Below are 18722 nucleotides of genomic sequence, written 5' to 3'. Positions count from 1 at the left end.
TGCAGCTCCTCCTCAGGTGTGTGCTCCGAGCTCCGGATCAGGAATACGGGCCCGTCACCTCACATCCCAGCTGGGCAGCATTCTTTTATTCAGAAAGAGCCACTCACTGCAAATGGACATGGAGCTTCTTTTGGGAGTGATGAAAACATTCTGGAATTAAACATTGATGATGATTGCACAACTCTGTGACTACATGGCCTGTACACTTAAAGATGGTAAATTGTATGTTATGTCAATGATATCTCAATTTTAAAAAACAGTAAATTTTAAAGAGAGAGAGAAAGAGAAAGAGCTACTAGCCCATTGCTATGAGCTCAACAATGAATACCTTGGTGAAGAGCACCATAGATCCTTCAGGCAGAATTTCGCTTCTAGTGGGGGAAGCAAACACTGCCTAAGTACACAAGCAACAGTGACATGCTCACGGTGCACAATGAGTGCTGGGATCACGGCTGAAGCAGAAGGTTTTGCAATGCAGACTGGGCAGAACTGGCTGGGTCCAGAAGCACTGGGGGAGGGCGTAGGAAGGAGTGCATGTAAGATGTCCTGGGTGTATGTCATGAGGCACAGAGGGGGGGGCAAGGTGTCCCTGATGGCACCCCTGACGGACGGTGGTATTACTGGAAGGGAAGATGAGAATATGAGATCTCCCACAGCCACCTCTGCCACCTGGAACTCCTTGTGAGATGGAAGCCAGGCAGTGCTCACTGGGAGACCGACCGTGGGAGGGGCTGGGCATGGGCCATTTCCAGAGGCAGGCACCTGGTATCTGCAACTTCTGGGACCACGTATGTGAGGATGAAAGAGGAAGGGCCACAGGCTCTAGGAGACAAACAAAATCCCTCAACTTCCCTACCCTGAAGATGCTGCCAGAAGAGGCTGCCGAGTGCTTATTTAAAGTGATATTTGCATCTTTGTACTTATACGCATAAGATTCTCAGGGGGAGGAAGTCTCCATCAGACAGGGCTCTTCCCCCCCAGCCACTAGTGGGGAGACAGAAGAAAAGCTGATAGGGCGGTGGGGTGTGGGGGCGGCTCAGGCTCACTGCACAGGAACTGAGGAAAGTGCAGTCACAGTACCGTGATGCCAGGGATCTTTTTGGGAAATTATTTTCCGAGAGAGATCATGAGTTTTGTCCCTGGAATGCCCCAGAGCACCTCTGATTGGTTCCTTGGCCCTGACTCAGATCCAGTGGGCTCCACCCTCCATGAGTAAATAAATGGAGGGAGGATTAGAGGGAGGGAGATGGAAGGGGAGAGGGAACGAAAGAGGGAGCAGAGTGGGCAGACACGAACCAGAAGGCCAGCGCTGACTCTGGTTCAGAGAACACACCAGATGAGATTTCAGCGACGGGCAGTGTGGCAGAATTCAAGACATAATTCTCTGAGCCTTACACACCACTCCAGTTGGGATCCGGCCCTGCCTTGGCAGCCGGCTCAGTGCTGCTTTATAATATACTGAATTAGTCACTGGATTAGCAAGCACATTTACACACACTGGCACACAGCTGTTTAAAGACACAGGATCCCCTTTTCTAGGTGCCAGATTCTGGCTATAAATCAACCATTGCAATCGGTAGCCAACAAACCCCAGAGGTGCATGGTTTCTGCAGACATCTTCCTTAAGGGAAGCCTGCTAGAGCTGGGATGGCCATTTTCTAGGGAGAGGAGGAAGAACTGTGGTGAGGAAGGAAAAGTCGGTGGGCTTTCTCTGTCCTGAGTTTTATTATTTTCAGGGGGCTGCCAAACGAATTCACTGACCCGGACCTTCCCAGAGGCAGCGTGGCTCAGGAAGTGACACCTGGGAGAATGGGAGTTCTAATCCTGCCTGGCTCTATTATCAGGTATAAAGTTGTTCTCTTAAACCCTGGCTGGCTAGGTCACCTCTCAGGAAAGAACGGATTCCAAGGCAAAGAGGAATGTATTTCAGCAATTTAAATAATTTTAAATCCTGGTAACATCAATTCCAAAAACCTGCTTTGTTGAAGTGGCCAGGGCAGTGTCTAAAAATAATGCTTTGGAGTTGGAATCATAACTCAAGTCCTAACTCAGGTTTGGTAAGCATGTGTGACAGGCATTTGAAAATAATTGAACTGGCCACAGGGACAGCTCTGGCCCACTTGGTTATGGAGGTGTCAAATGGAAAATTTTCTGTAACCAGGTTAACAGTAACCACAGTTTTAACAACCGCTGAAGTAATAACAGCGACAGCAGCGATGAACATTTGCACAGAATTTGGTGACCTACAAGATGATGGTTTATTGAGCTCCTGTGGCAATGAAAAAGTATAAAAGTATCTCACAGGAATTACCTCTAATCCTAACAATTGCCCTGAAAGCTCTTGATTATTATCTCCTTTGTAAGGATCAGAAAAGAAAGGTTTACAGAAGTTAAATAATTTGTCTAAGGAAAAATTAGTAAAGATCAAACCCGAATTCAAATGCAGGGCTGCCTTACCTCAAAACCCTGCTCTTTCAAAGGACATGGAGCTGCCTCCAGTGAGGAATACCATTGTAACCAACAGAATGAAAGAGAGGCTGATTCAGGGACTCAATTACTTACTATCAAGCACCCTAAATGTAAATCCCTCTCATCTACTCAAAGAGAAATAGAAAGTTTATCTGAACTCTGTGTTGTAAGATCATGGTAAGAAGCCTGTGGCATAAATAAATCCACCTGACAAATATAAGAACTAAGAACCAATTACTAAATAAGGTGAATTTCATTTAGGCTCCTCTAGAACAGGAATTTAGAGATGATTTGTAAAGAGATTTGTGACTAGCTTGTGTAGGGGGACCCTGGCATCTATTCTGCACCAGCTTTTGGAAATTCAAGTATTACTTCCTTAAAACTTGTCTGTCCATAAAAACACTGAAAATATTTTTTACAAAGCAAGGCAGTTGAGGGTAACTGGAGACTTGCATCAACGTCACCCACCACTTTCTGCCTGCACCATGCCACTAAGCAGGACATTTTGATCAAAGCCAGGATAAACCAGTGACAAGTCACCCAGGGCCCAATATCATTTAAAAAACTCAATTGCCGTTTGGTTCACCCAGCACCCCAGATCCTTTGGAGACTTTGCAGTCAGTCTGAAATTTTAAAGTTCTTTCGTCAGACCATCTATTAGAGAAGAGGATGGGTGAAGGGATGGAAAAGCCACAAAGCTCCCTGCAAGTGGGACTTTCAGAAATCCAGAAATGGATTCTTTATTTTTAAAAATCTCCAATTGAATCAGAGGTTAACATCAGGTGGATATGCTGATTCATTCTGCATGTGTGTTTATTTTTCTACAAACATTCCTCTTGTATCAAGTGGCTTCAAGGCCTAGACTTGTAGCTCTGAACATCCCCTTCCTGGAGGATTCTCAAGCAGGGGTAGAGCTCTCACTTCATTCCTCAATTGTCCAGTTTGGAAAACGGGGGCCAAAGCACCAATTCTGTACAAAATTGTAGTAAATTTGTCAAGCCACCTTTCATGTGTCTACTTTGGATCTGAAAATGCACCATGGAAATCATGTGAAGTGTTTTTTTACTCTTCCTCTACTAATACCTCCCAATGGTAGATATGTAAAAGTGAAATGAGTGCATTCTTCCTACTCCTGATAACGACAAGCCTGACAGAGAACACATCACATAGAAGAACGTCCCAAGAATCACGACCTCTTAGAAGAATGTGAGAAAGTTTTCTCTCCAAATGGACTCTAAATAGACATGCCTTCGTAACTAGAAAGGTCTAAGATCAAATTTATGCCTTGGAAACTCTACGGCTTTGGGCAAATTATCTGAATTTTTTTGGACTCAATTTTTTATCTACAAAATGAGAATTAAGGCATCAACTTCAAAGGGTTGTTTAAAGAATGTGATTATGTATTTCTGTAAAGCACATTGCAAAGTATCTGACATAATAGGTACTCTGTAAATATTAGCTTTACTTCTCTCACTCCTTCAACTGAAACACAGACATGTAAAGAAAAGCAAGCATCCAGCCGTTTTGGAGAATGCTTGGTTTCCATTAGGAGGCAAGGGAGGTGTAAGATTAAACTCTTGATCTTATATGAAATCAAGGATGCATTTCCTATACATACACACACGACTCGCCCTTAGGGAGTTCATATGTATTTAGCATCCCCACTCCGTATCGTATCTACCACTAATTTAATCACCAAAGACTCCAGAGTACTTTCTAAATGTGAACTCATTAACTTTCCCAATCTCTCTGAAAGAAAGGCAGCTCACTCTCTAGGAACATCCTTCTTGGAAAAGAATACAAAGATAATGCAGGCGTGTGTCCATATCTGGTGGCTTAAAGTAAAGCCAGACTTGAGAATCCTGATTCTCACACCAGGCAACAGAAGGTAACAGGATGACCACCCATGTTAACCTGCCCAGTGAACAGAGAAAATATTCAAACCAGGAAAAGTAAGACCAAGGACCCCTTAGGCCTGACCCAAAACTGTTGGAACATGGAGGACACCAAACCGTAGTGCTGAATCCCAATTTGGGAGGGGACGCACTTTGTGGTGTCCCTAGGATTTGCTTTGTAACATAAAGCATTAAAGGTAGTGCCGAGATTCAAAACACCAAACTTAAAACTATTATCTTCATTCTTGCTATAATCAGGCGTACCACCCAACTTCCCATCCCCACCTCCTCTTCCCTAGTAATTCAGAGGCACCCAAGGTCAATACTGGCTACTTAGGGTTTACACTCACTCCCAAGGAAACAACAGCATGCCAAAAGGATACTTCCAAGATGAAAAATCTGTGATTTAACCTTGGAATGTTCTGGCTCCCATAATGACCACAGTAAGGTCCGGCCAGGAGGGCTTATGTTTTTTGGGGAGGGACAATGCATTGCTTTAGGGAGATCATCTGAGATAACTTGGCTAAGCTCTGAGTATCTATGCATGGTGCCACAGCAAATACCCTATGTCCCAAATGGAAACTAGCAGGGTGAAAAGGTTATTCATCTAAGATGGCATTAATTTTTGTATGCCTCCTTGGTACAGTTCCTTTTCGTAACATGCAGCATAAGATTTAACGTTTTTTTTTTCATGTTGTTTTGTTTTTCCTGAAGCCTTCCTCCAGCTACCTGAAGCTCTCACTGATTAGAACAGACCTCCTTTACTAAAAGGCATAAACTGAGGTGAAGAAGAACAAAGCAATGTACCTTATAGTTCAGAATAGGTAAACAAAAATTGGACAATTCTTTTCAAATCTCTTTAGCTTAAAAGAAAAAAAAATGTACTTCTCAAAATCCAAAGTCAACCTTCCCAGAGGAAAACTGCATATCTGTCTAGTAACCTATAGGAACATTCACATTTTTTTTTCCTAGAGAAGGAACTAACTTGCCAGTCTACCAACAATTTTACCAGTGCTTTAGCATCATGCATATCTGCACAACCTTTCCAGAGCCTACTATGTCATAGCGATCTGTGCATAGTGATCTGTGCTACCTACTCAAAGCTCAATAATCAGCCAACTATGTGGGACTTGTTACAGACGCATAAAATATGCGGGTGAAATCTACCTCCACCAAAAGAGAAAAGAATGCCTTGTTGACACTTTGATCTCAAGCTAATGTTTATTATTATCATTATTACTACATTTAAGTGAATGTACTAGATACTCATCAAATCAATGTTTAAAATGCATGTGGCTGAACTCAAATGTCAGGGGATTTAGAGGAACTGACTGGACCTTCATGTTCTAACTCTCTGCTTATTTGCCCTGGAAACTTGGGAGGGTAACTTGGCATCAGTGCACTGCACTTCGCTTATTTATAAAATGTTGGTAACTCTAAGGATTACCATGAGCTCAAATGTGGTGAAGTCACATGGCAAACTGTAAAATGCTACCAGATACAGCCAAGTATTAAGGTGAACTAGTAAACAATATGCATAGACAGACCTTAGTGTTTCCCCAAGTTTCCACAAACACCCAAATGTTTCTGAGAATTTTGAAGACAACAGACATGGAATTTTAAAGTTAGCTACAGCTGTGTTTGAATCTAAACTCCACTCAGCAGCTTTGCAACCTTGGGCAAGTCGTTTAATCTCTCAGTTTATTTATCTATGAAATGGCAATCATAATGCTTTACTATTAGGGCGAAATAATGAGGATATTGGCACAAAGTTAGCACCCAATAACTAACAGAAAATAGAACACAAGGAAAAAAAGCCAAGATGGGTGGAGATGAGAAGTGCTTACACAGCACCAGTTTTCCTTGTTTTTCCCCCAAAAAACTGGCATGCTGAACTTCGGTCCCTGCTTTGGAAAGAGAAAGGTAACTGTGACAGGCCTTTCTCAAAATGTAGAAATAACATCAATCAGATGAGACTTCAGATAACGCCCGGGTGCGGGCACCACTATTCCACTGCCACCACACCCCAGTACACGTTTGTAGCTTCCGGGATGACTGGGGAAGCCGAGGCAGGTGGTTTCTCGCCCACCTCCAACTCTGCCAAGAAGCCTGTGCCCCACTGAAGGGTCAGCCAGTGGCCACCCAGACACCATTCTGTGGGTTCCCAAAGCATGCAGGCCTGGCCCGTCCCTCTGTGCAAACAGCAGGCTGGAGGCCTGACTCACTGGACCTGTCAGGAAGAAGCACTGACATGGCTAACAGCAGAATGCATTCCCGAGGCAGAAAGGACTGTTTCCGACCAGAGTAGCCTATCAACAAGAGGCAGATTGGATGAAATAAGCTCATCATTCAGCCCACAGGCTCGGCCCTGCAGTAGCAGCTGGACTGGCTGCTTCACCCACTAGACCCTTGACTTACATCTCCCTCCTCCAGGTGAGAACCCGGACAGGAGCTGCCTTCCACTGCAAATGCAGCAAGGGCTCGTGGAAAAGGGAAGCTGTTTCCTGGGGGAGACTAGGAGGAAGGCGTGACTCTTGGTTCAGTGTTACCCGAGACACATGCCTCCATTTCCCCAATGGTAAGCGAGGCTGAGGCTGGCAACAATTTCTAACATCTCTTTCTGTGGAAGTAGCCCTTTACAAAGGCACCCAGAATTCTTCAATGATTAAGTCGTTATTAGCAGAATTCAGGGATTAGGGTGCAAATCCCCACGTTGCCTACCTCTTGAATGGCAATTTACGCTCTCTCCAAGCCTTGGCTGTTTTAAATGTTACCTAACGTCGTAAGATGTCAGTGTTAGGAGAAATCTGATAGGTCATCGTTCCAGTGAATTTATTTGACTGATGAAGAAAATGAGGTGCATAAAAATGCAATGACTTGCCTAAGGTCACACGGACAGACACCAATGCAGAGCTGTCACTGGAGCCAGACTCTCCAGGCCACACTCTCCGCACACAGTGGACATTGTTTATTTCATACACAATATTTATTCCTACTGATAAGGAATAAATACCATAAGGTCACCCTTATTATCTGTGATTCTTCATTGCATTCTGTGCATTTATTTCATATCTTAATGATATCAGACAACTAATGCATAACTACTGAAGTTAAATTTTTGGCAAGAGATATCAAATAGGAAAAATGTGTAAGTACTAGAAGTATAAAACTCAGTTACATGGAAACACTTTCACTGAAAATTTCCTGCAATAAATTTTCTAAAGGGTGTTTCAAAATCAGACTTGGGTGGACGCAGTGGCTCATGCCTATAATCCCAACACTTTAGGAGGCTAAGGTGGAAAGACTGCTGGAGGCCAAGAGTTTAAGGCCAACGTGGGCAACATAGCAAGTCCTCATTTCTACAAAAAATAAAAAGAAAATCAGACTCAACAACACATTCTTATTTTGAACATGAATGATACTAATGCACTAGCCAACTCTAAATGTGTTACACAACTCGAACTGCACACAAAAATGTCATTAGCTGAGAACAAGTATAATACCTGGCACATAGGAAGAGACCCTAAATACTTAAAAAAAAAAAACCTGTATCTACAGATACTCACCAGGCTTAGAAGATTTCTGTGCCTGACCGAGGTTTTTTATTTTCCATTTGTGCCTTGAAAATATGTACCTGATCGATTTTGTCATCTTCTCTGAGGTTTAACGCTTATTCTGATAAACTGATACACAGGTTTTAACAACTAACAGTATGAGTGGGAGGGAAAGTAACACACACAAAAAAAATTACCTAGCTCATAAGCCTACTCAATAACTCTGCTCTGCCCTTAAATATCCCTACTTTCAAAGGCAAAATTCATCCTGAGGTTCAAAATGCTCTTTGGGTCCTGGCCTCCTACTTCCTTCCTTCATCCCTTTCCACAAGTAAGTTTTTTCCTTCATGTTTATCTAAGCATCTCATTCATTCCAAACTTGCAGCATTCTTCCCACGCTGCTGTCCATATGGAAAATAATCCTTTCCCTGTTCTTACACCTCCTTCAAATGCTTCAGAAGTGCCCATGTTTCCCATGAAGCTGACCTATGAGACTAACTTACCATTGTTGCAAGAGAGAGCTTAACAAACACAGAAAATACAAACGGTCATTGATCCACACATATCTTCATAAATTTAAACACTGGTCCTCCTGCATTTTTTGCCGTGGAAGCACCTGGAACTCAGGAAGGACTTCATCTGAGTTTTCCTAACCAGCCATTCACCCATGAGAGATTTAAAGTACTCAGAAATGACCACAGGCAAGGAGTAGAAACAACAGACCCAATACTGCCCATGGGACCACCTGAGCCTGGAATTCCTAACCAGGTGTAATGCTTGGCCCAGATGGAGGCTTTTCCAAAAGTCTATGTAACATTACTTAAATTCGTTCATCTTTTTGTTTTATAGTTTCCTTTCATTCATTCTTTCATTAGTTCTTTCACATTTTCTTACTCTTTTCCTATCCACATTCCTTTTCTTGTATTTTTTTAATTCAAAAAGAATTTTGCAATTACTACACCATTCCCTTCCTCCCCTCCTAAAGAATTGAGGGTATGTTTTTTATTTTTGCTTTTGTTTTTGTCTACTTTAATGGTACAAAAAGAAAACATAACATGTTTTTGGCCCTTTTTAGCCCAAAGTAAAATTTCTCATCTTCAATAAACATTTAAACAAAACAAAACAAAAATTGTAATTGTCTTCACTTGTGTAATGAAGACACTTCCCTCTACTTCAAAGTTCAGTTGTATCTGTCACACACACACACACACACACACACACACAAACACACACATGCAGAGTTTACAGTTTCTCCACAGAACCTTGCAAAGCAAAAATCAATGGCTTATCATAGCTACCAAGAGGTTTCAAATACTTGAAGTGAACTTGTTTGAGGTTGATTTGGGTTTCTCAGATGCTGAGAAACAAATTTAAAATGTAATTCATGTTTGGGGGAAACCATACCGAACTTAAAGGGCTTCAAACTTTTAATCATGCACTATTAGCTTACTTAGATGGTCTAAACCCTAAAATCAGCAATTTGGAGAAGATATTCTAGAAAGTACCATTGACCAAATTTAGTGTCTAACTCGGGTGACCCTCATCTGTGGGGAGTGCCCCAGTTAATGTCTATCATGCTGATGCAATTATTAATAATGCCCCTTTATACTCTCAAAGATACCCCAGCTTAGGTGGTAAATTATATGATTTTCCTATCTCTACACCATTATGATCTGAAGTCTAACAGCCTTAAAATTTCTAGTGCTACTTTGGGTCTAAGAAGAGCACTATCTGGGTCAATATTTTACAACTCTTAGAGACAGTATCAAAGTCTACAAGAAAGAACAATTGAGAAAAATGAACAGGGCAGTAATAAGCCACATTTGAAGTGTCAAGTGACAGGCTTGCACCCAAGCAGTAGACACTGGAAAGCACCTGGGAAATACGACAGAGTTGGCCAAATGATCAATAAAATATTTATGGCTTGAATAGCAATATTTTGAGCGTGTTTGTAAGCATGGTTCTCTGCCAATGAAACCAGACCTACCACAATCTACCCTACAGACCTATTTCTTTCTATATCTGCATGGAGATTATAAACTATACAATGAGAAGGAAAAGGCGATGCAGATAGGCAAAGGCTTCAGAAAAGCAGCCAAGTAGAAACAGCCTGTTTATGCAATTTGGAAAACATCCACTGAAGTTTTAAAAAGATATCATCAACCCAACAGAAAAAAAAAAAAAAAAAAAAAAAAAAAAAAAGGCAGAAAGTAGCTACAGGCACATGACAAGTAAAAATGATAGATCTGGGAATAGCCTTGACATTCCTAACCCTCAGTTAAGAACAGCTTAACAGCTGTGAGTGAAGAGTAGACCTAGAACACGGCAAACATACAGGCAATTGCTATCAGAGGTTCCCTGTGAGCAGGGAAATGGAGCCGAGGTTTTCGTTAAGGAGCAGCTAAACAAAAATATGGAGATGATGCTGTTCATATACAAATTTATCTCTGAGGTGAGAGTGTGGGCACATACTAATTATTCCGGCAAATGTTCCCTGCAATGCAGTAATAAAGAAACCAATGCCTTAACCCTCAACAAGTGGCAGGAGAGTGTGACTGTCTGTGAGCCAAGGGCTGGGACAGCTGGCAGGTCTACAGGTAGACAGACACCTGGGGCTGTCCTTCCTTCCTTGTGCCAGGACAACAACAGACCATGTGCCCTGATGCATGGAATGGACTTTTTAAAAAAACTAAATTTTAGGGGAAAAAACAAAATTTATTTGAGGCCTAAGTAGCAAATGCAACTAACTAAGGCCTCTCTGCAGGCAGGAAAATTAAACTTTAACTGCCTTAAGAAAATGAACTCGTTTGCCAAGCTAAGTCTCATCACCCTGATTGTGAGAGATTCAATACACAGCAATGTCCGTGATGAAAGAGAAGAGATGGGCAGAATCTGGAGGCTCAGTGAAGGACTGACCTTGGAGGTGAACATAATCACCTTCCCACCTGTGAGGGAGCCAAGGCCACCTGGAAGATGATGGAAAAACAAGAATCCTGGTTCTTTGTCTTTCAATCTGAGGTAAGCATTGCTGGAACTTTTAAACATCTTTCTAAAGCAACACATTTGGACTGCCAGGCCTGGAGACAGCCCACAGGATGGACGCTTTCTCCAAGCCATAGGAGGCACTGGGCTAACAATGAGGACACCTAAGTCAGCTCAGGGGAGTCTTGCCGAAAGAGCAGGGAGCCACTGTGCCTCCTGAACCCCCAGAGCACCAACCACCACTGCCACTTATCTGCTGTGTTCTAATTTCCAGAGTTTTTTAAAATAACATAGCGCTTTTATTTTAGGTACATAATGCCTACAACATCTCATCAGTTTATAAATTTCTAGAGTGTGGTCTTAAGCAAAGTATGCATCTCTCAGAATCTCAATTTCCTCATCTGAAAAATGGAGAAAATAATACTCCCACGACACCTTAGAGTAAGGGTGAAGCATCAAAGTGCTCTTTCAGCTGACTGTACCCAGCACACAATGCAGACTCAATGTGTGCTTAAGAAATATCCCAACAACTTTTGAATGACAAGAACTACTACTTTCAGTGCAAGTTCATGGAATGCCACCACAGCCATGGGTTATTCATTACACAAACCGGAGAGACATCTGTAATTATACTGTCACTGTAGCCATTGTAGAGTTATCCGGGGCACTCTGAAACAGGGAAACTCTCCTGAAAAATCCTAACCTACACTGAGCAGCTCTCAGTTTTGCAGAGATTTGACAGAGCCCAAAGTGAGCTGGGCTCTGGGAGGTTCACGACGGGCTAGTTTGTCTCCTAAAGGGAGGCAATGCTCCTACAGGGTGGTCTGGCCTCTTTAAGAGGAAAAAAAAAAAAAAAACAGCAACACCAAGCAAAAATGCCAGGAATGCAAGCTCTGCCAACCAAATAAATAAAATAGGAGATGCTTTATAATAACTGGACATGATGCATTTCTCAGCCCTGCATAACTGAAAACTTGACTTTTCCAACAAACCTGCAAATGTTCCCCTTGCCCCTAGACTTGGTCGCCTTCCTGCTCTGAGGTAACAATGACAATCTGCATCACCCAAAGTAACTGGCAAACCCCTGTGCCTCTAACTGTGAGAGATGGACTTCAAGACACTCTGAAAGTTACCTCTCACTGTTTGCTCCCTGGAGAACAGAATGAAGCTTCATGGGCATGAGATCTCAGCTAAGCAGGTGAAAAAGTCCTCTTTAACTTTACTCTTCTTTCCCTCTCAAATAATAGGTTATCAGGAGATACATAATACAGCCACCTTACCTCCTAACAAACATTTCAAGGGCCTCTGAAAATTCTACACTGGTCACGATCATTTTTTGTTGACTTGTTTTCTAGTTAACTGTTAAGGGTTATAATGGATCAGGCACTGTTTTAAGATTTTGCACAGATTTACAGATTTAATCCTCATATTCATGCTATGAAGTAGAATGATTACACTCATTTTATAGATGCAGGAGCTGAGGCACAGAGAGATTAAGTCATTTGTCCAAAGTCACACAGCTACTAAGTGACCGAGCTGAGATTCAAATCCAGACAGGCTGGCTCCAGAGTCGCTGCTCTGAACCACAGGGCTCTTTAGTCACTAATGGAGTATGGTCGGCGGGGATCTGGGAGCACAGTGAGCAAGTGATCTCATAGCCTGGGCAGCTCTGCCCTTCTTTCTTGTCTACACTGATGAAGAAACAAAGACAGACCAAGCTGAGCAAGGACAAAGCTTCTTCCTATCTCTAAGTACAATGCATGCTCCCGACGGATGGACACCCTCTGCTGGGGGCGGAAGGGGTAAGAAGCTGATCCTTTGATTCTTATAAAACGGAATATCCAGGATTAGAGCTCCTGCTTTTATCTAGGCATTAAGCTCACCTCACCAAGAAGGTAAAGCACAGTGGTGAAGGCAAGGAAAAATTAAGTGTCTTGGGAATGTGTTGGCTTTGGCACCCAGCCCCTCGCAGCAGGCTCCACCAGGAGAGAACCAGGAGTGAACCCAATGGCTGCTTGTTTTTAAGCTATTTAAGATTCTTGCAATCACACTGTTGCAATCAGACAGCATATCCCACCTTGCACTTACATTTGCAAGGAAAAGTCAATTCTAATGTTATTTCAGAGTATATGTTAATTTGGTACTTAACACTGTCAAACTCCTGTGAAGTCTCAAAATAGAATAAAAGTGCATAAAGATTCTTGGTCAGGTCCTAGCCAGGAAGACAAATAATCCAGGTCTTGCGGCTCCTTTTTGGACACCCCACTTCCTTGCTGCCTCTGTTTGGCACTCATGAATTGGGGAGGGGATGAGGAGGAAATTCTGGTTTAATCATTTAAGGCAGATAAGATCCCACGCTAGCTGTCTCCTTGCATAAGAAACTAAGCAACCCAAAGAAATCATTCTGACAAATATTTAAGTCGCAGCTGCGGATAAAAAGCTAGGCTGTAAGAAGTTAAACTTTAAACACATGTCCTATATGGTCGACGGGCAAGGCAAATCCACACTTAGCCAGTGTCTTATCCTTCCACCAACAAAAGCAGACAGCCCTGCCCAGAAACTGTTTCTCCCCTCCTTCCTTTGCACCTGCAAGTTAAGTCTCAGTTGAGGTTTCTTTGCTGAGCTTTTGGAAGGTAACTTGCAACATTACTCAAAGCAATATACATTGAGAAGTTAGAAACAGGAATTGATTATACTTCAGCCACTGGCTCACTACCTATTTTTATGTCAATTATTTACCTTTCCTGTAACTCTGTTTTCCTCTCTGAGGTATGGGTATAATGTTCACATATAAGCAACTAAATGTCCAGAAAAAAAAAATAGTTGATTATAGCCTATGTATTTTTTCAAGTTTCTGTCTTTATTTTCTCCAAGATAATAAATAATGGTGCTAGAAATCAAACCTCTTTACAATGAAAGGCAGAAGACTGCCCAATTTCTTTGGCCAGTTGAAATTTTGTTGTATTGAAGGTTACATACAAAAGATGACCAGTGGCTTGGAAATCTTTCTTGAAAAAGAAAGCCATTGAAAATATGCTTATTATAGTGGACACTGACTGTAGCATTAGGCCTTATTGTCCCCATTTTACAGATGAGAAAGGTAAAGAAAGTTACTTGCCTAAAGTTTATTTTTAATCAATAACTGAAATAACAGCACCATATACGCTGTCTCTACTAATATTTAATATTAAATTACCAAAAAAAATTGCTTCAGCTGTTCGCTGTGATGTGAAACATGTGTTGCCGGGGGCTCTTTTTCATTCCCAGGATGAAAGATGTATTGTAGGTATGTGGACTGGCATATCGACACGATATTTCCCAGATGACCAAATCTGTCTCTTCCCCCATAAACACCCATAACACACATATAAACAAGCTGTTCTTAAGGAAAGGACCTATTCGTTGAGTTTATATCTTTGTTGTGAACTATGCTTTCACTTCTATATATGGTTTGAATCAACTGTGACAAACAGAACTAATTCTGGCTTCCTTGAACCCCCAATACAACCATCGTAGAAACATCATCTCTGAATCGTAGGCCTAAGTGCCTGCAATGTCTCCACCGCTCCAGTTGTGCTCTGGGCATTGCTCTGACCACCATCATCCTTGCAAGGTGACACAATCTCGGCCTTCTGTGCATAGCAGTCCTGGAGCTGAATGTCAGGGGGCCCCAGGGGAGGGGGCATGACCTACGTGTCTTTATTAATGTTTCTGGAGGACCTCAGAATGACAAAACATCAGCTTGGTTGTGTTGAAAGTTTAAGCAGATTAAGAAAGGGTTAAAGTAAGCAATAAATTATGGCAGAGGCAAAGAAGTGTTATCCACAAGGGGCAGCAACTAAACTTATTGATAATCAGATACAACAGAGGAGCCTGTTCTTGCAATTATTTTCCAGGATGTACTGCCTTCTCCCTGTATATTTCTTTCTATATAGCTTCATCTCCAAAATCACTCATCTCTAAGGATAGCTGGCAGTGCCTTATCCTAAAAGAAAGCATCTTTCCCTTTCAAACTGCATTTATTCCAAAATTCTATAAGGCCAGACTCCCTTAAACTGCTTAGCACCAGTATGTGTGTCAAAGACAAAAAAAAAAAAAAAAAAAAACGAAAAACAAACAAACAAAAAAAAACTTGCTATCCTTGTCTTCTTCAAATGCATACAAATGAAAGAGTTGGACACCACCATGAACCAAAGACACAAAGTCACATTTGGGTGTTGGATGCTTTCCTTCCAATGGACCTTTGGTACCAGAAAAAAAAATTTATGCAGATTAGAAACACACGTAAAGTAAGTAACCTGCATGAATAGGATCAGACGTTTCCCAAAGTCAAGAGGATAATTTCAGTTCTCCTCCGGTTTCCTCACCCTCAACCCAGAAAAGAGGGGCATGGCATGTGACATGGACGCTTGGAGAGGCAAGACGTTATTTGAAAATCTGCCTGCAGGCCAGCCCGTTAGACTGCCTGGGGCCCTCCACCCAGCCTCAGTTCTGGGGGACATGGAGTCAGGGGATGATGTCCTCTGAGGCAGCGTCCATCTCCCCTTAACATTAAGGAATAAGGCCAGAGGGTTCTCGCTCATTTGGGAAAATAAAAAAGCAGGAATTTCTGTAAGCTTTTCCCCTCCACTCACAAAAACACAGCTGTGAAAATAAATACCACCCCCTAAACCAAGGGTCTCGGGCCACCAACAGTCCTCCTCCTCCTCGTCCTCCTATTCCAGCTGCCAACAGCATCCCCCGCTCCTGAAGAACTGCACCGCCCAGAAGGGAACAGCGAAAGGAGGGAGAAGTCCAGGGGACCCCTGGCCTCTGGCCGAGAGCTTGGGTGGGGGCCTCGGCTGTCGCCACTCACCCGGGGAGGGGAAAAGCTCCAGATCGACTTTTTCCGTCTTGATGATGGTGAGAGTCGGCTTGAGATCGACGGCCGCCTTCATGGTGCCAGGAGTGGGGGACGGACGGGATGGCAGCAAGTTTGCAGTTACAGTTGTTTTTCTTTTTAATGGGGATTAGTAACAAGGGGAAGGGGACGGGGGAAATCCGACTCTCTTCCCTAAAATCTCAAATTCCCGCTGCCTTCCTTTCCCCCGCGCCCGGACGGTGCGCGCCCGGCACTCCAGGGGAAGTTGGCACTTTGCGGCGAAGTGAGCGCGCTCGGGTCCCAGCCTCGCCCGCGCCGCGCCCGCTCCTCCTGCCCGGCCCTCGCCCGCTCCCTCCTCTCCGCCGGCGGCTGCCTCGCTCGCTCTCGCTCTCGCTCTCCCGGCCGCACTCCCTCCCTCTCGCCGTCCCGCGCTCTCCCCTCCTCTTTAGGGCGTTTCTCGCGGCGCCGCGTCTCGGCCGCTGGGTCCGCGCGCCCCGGGCCCAGCGTTGTCCGCGGCGGGGAGCGAGGGGCGGGGCGTCGGGGCGGGGCGGGGCGGGGCGTCGGGGGTGGGGCCGAGCACCGCGGCCAATCGCCGCCCGCGGCCCAAAGCGAAAGGAAAGGCGGGCGAGCGCGGGACCCCGCCGCGGCCACGGAGGAGCAGTGCGCGGAGCCGGGGGCCGTGGCACCCAGGCCGGGGCGGGAAGGGCGCACAGGCCGCCTCCACCGTTTCGGGAAAGTCCGTCTGATTCTCCACGCATTCTTGAGGGCTTGGTCACCCGCTCCCGCCCCTCCCAGTAGCAGCATACTTTCCCAAGTGCGTGTGCATCATTCATTCACAGAGACTGACACACAGGACGTGAGGCATGTGGATGAAGGCGAGCGTGCAGGCAGGCGCAGGGGATTCGTGAGCCCGTGTCCTCAAAGGGCTTTAGGAACATCGGACTCCAGCCGGGTCTTGAGTCAGGGCGTGTGTTTCTGGGGAAGGCTTCAGTTGTTCAGAGCCCACCATTGTAATGCTCCTGCGTTGGCAGGAGAGTCCAGAACGGGACCCCAAACTAGAACCCAGCCGTGGGTTTCCGTAAGCTTCCAGTTTACCTCCAGCAGTGGTTGGGTGGAAGAAGTAGTTATAATTTATTTCTAATTATTCTGTTCCTCTAATTATGTCACCATTGGCCAAAGCTTTGTCTCTCCTTTCACAGACGCTCCTGTTAGATAAAACTAACAACCCTCCCACGACGGCCACCAAAAAAGTGATGCAGAGGCTCTGTGGTTTTAGATTTCTGGAGTATCTCATTGGCAGCCATGACAGAATCACAATGCATAGTTTCTGTTCCATTTGGGAACTCCCAACACTTGAGAAAATGAACCCAAATAATCCATGGTTTGCCACTAATACATTGGTTGTAATAAATAGAGATAGCTTGTCCTAATTAACAAATCAGCCAGTACATATATCAACCAGTACAAATCAACCAGTACAAATAAATAGCTAGAACCAGGCATTGAGCTCCATCTTTGATCAACAAAAAGATTAAACATAAATCTTCCAGAGCAATCTCAGAGAAAGCTACTTTTAATATGTTTTCTGATTTCTAAGCACTTAACTCCCAACACTTGACTGTAACTGTAACCTCTGCTTCTGGTAAGTTTTAACACACATCCTTACCTTCATGTAAACCCAGTTTTGTGTCCGTGAAGCCTTAGTAATTTGCAGGTTTCCCACAGCAAATCCTAGAGGAAGCCAGGAACAGAAAAATCTCTGGCTCCTGATCTAAACTCCAGATTAAGTCTCTCCTTAGTGACCAGAGGAAAATATTTGTATGTGATAGTCCTAATTTTTGAAAGAACAAAGATTGTTGCAATCCAGCTGTGTTTCCAAAAGGTATGAGAAAACAATGCTGGCCTCCAGATGACAAGAACAGACACTTCTGGTCCTGGGAAAAGCCTAGGGAAACAGCTGATGAATGAATTGTACATTTACACGTCCAAATGAACCGCAAAGAAAAGGTTCTTGAATCAATCCTGCCTTACTCACTATATATTCATCAGTAGAAGTGAACAAATCTAGAGTTGCTTTGGGGAATTTTGTTTTGTTGATGTTGTATTAAGAAAATTTGGCATTTTGTAATCCAAGTGAGTTCTCTATTTTCAAATGCAGCTTCCTCAGAGCATCTCCTTTCTCTCTTCCCCAGTCTGCTCCTCAGCTTTCTTCCCCAGACTAGCCTAAACACTGCTGCTAACATCCACCAAAATTAGATACTAAAAAAGCCCACAATGATTAAACTGTAAACACTTTCCATTCTAGCAATGAGGAAAAATATTCTTTCGAATTCTTCAATAGTGGCAACGCAGATAGTCAATCATCCTTTTCGTCACCCAGTCCCAAAGCACAGAAACAAAATGCGTGAAAATCAAGGAATGGGGTTATGTAAAGCAGAAGGTTGGAGAGATAGCCAGGCACCACCACAGGCTACCAGAAAAGTTACATCCAGATGGTATTAATTATGAATATATATACCATCAGAAGCTGTGCATCTAACCTTTGATTTGGATAAAGAGCACTAATAAGGTCAGGTTAAAATAATTTTTTACATATTTGAAATATAATAATCCAATCAGGCCTGCAAGGGTCATGCTTGATTAATCAATGTTGATAAATGAAATTTTTATTCATTCTCTTTAGGACAAGGGTAGGTTTTTCTAAATGTTCATATGGACTTTAAATGACATTTATGTGTTATCATATGCTTAAAAATGATGTAGTGCATAAGACATTATATATACTTTATATATATATATATATATATATATATATATATGTTGAATGATGAACTACCAGCTTCCTGGTCACTCTGGGCCCCCCAATTCAATGGTTAAGTGAGTTTGATATGTTATGGCTTGTGAAGATGAACTAAAAAATGTCAGAGGCTCTGCCTCTAGATCTGCCCTTTTCCCTTCATA

The 18722-nt window shown here is 43.3% G+C and overlaps 1 protein-coding gene across 8 annotated transcripts in view; it reads right to left on the bottom strand.

Moving 5' to 3' along the window:
• The window catches only part of ETS1 (ETS proto-oncogene 1, transcription factor), a 129221-nt gene that overhangs the window by 47003 nt on the left and 63496 nt on the right, over positions 1-18722 (bottom strand). For 2 of the 8 annotated variants that reach the window (XM_032285015.1, XM_032285018.1), the window contains exon 1: positions 15756-16629. The exons of 4 other annotated variants lie outside the window; for them this stretch is intronic. In XM_032285015.1, the coding sequence (XP_032140906.1) occupies positions 15756-15837 (82 nt within the window). In that variant the 5' untranslated portion in view covers positions 15838-16629. 2 more of the 8 variants (XM_032285019.1, XM_032285017.1) reach the window with 2 other exon arrangements.

This window comes from Sapajus apella, unplaced genomic scaffold (genome assembly GCF_009761245.1).
Source record: "Sapajus apella isolate SASKATOON/1434 unplaced genomic scaffold, GSC_monkey_1.0 scaffold16, whole genome shotgun sequence".
Taxonomy (NCBI): domain Eukaryota; kingdom Metazoa; phylum Chordata; class Mammalia; order Primates; family Cebidae; genus Sapajus; species Sapajus apella.
This window is presented reverse-complemented; position numbering and strand designations above follow the sequence as displayed.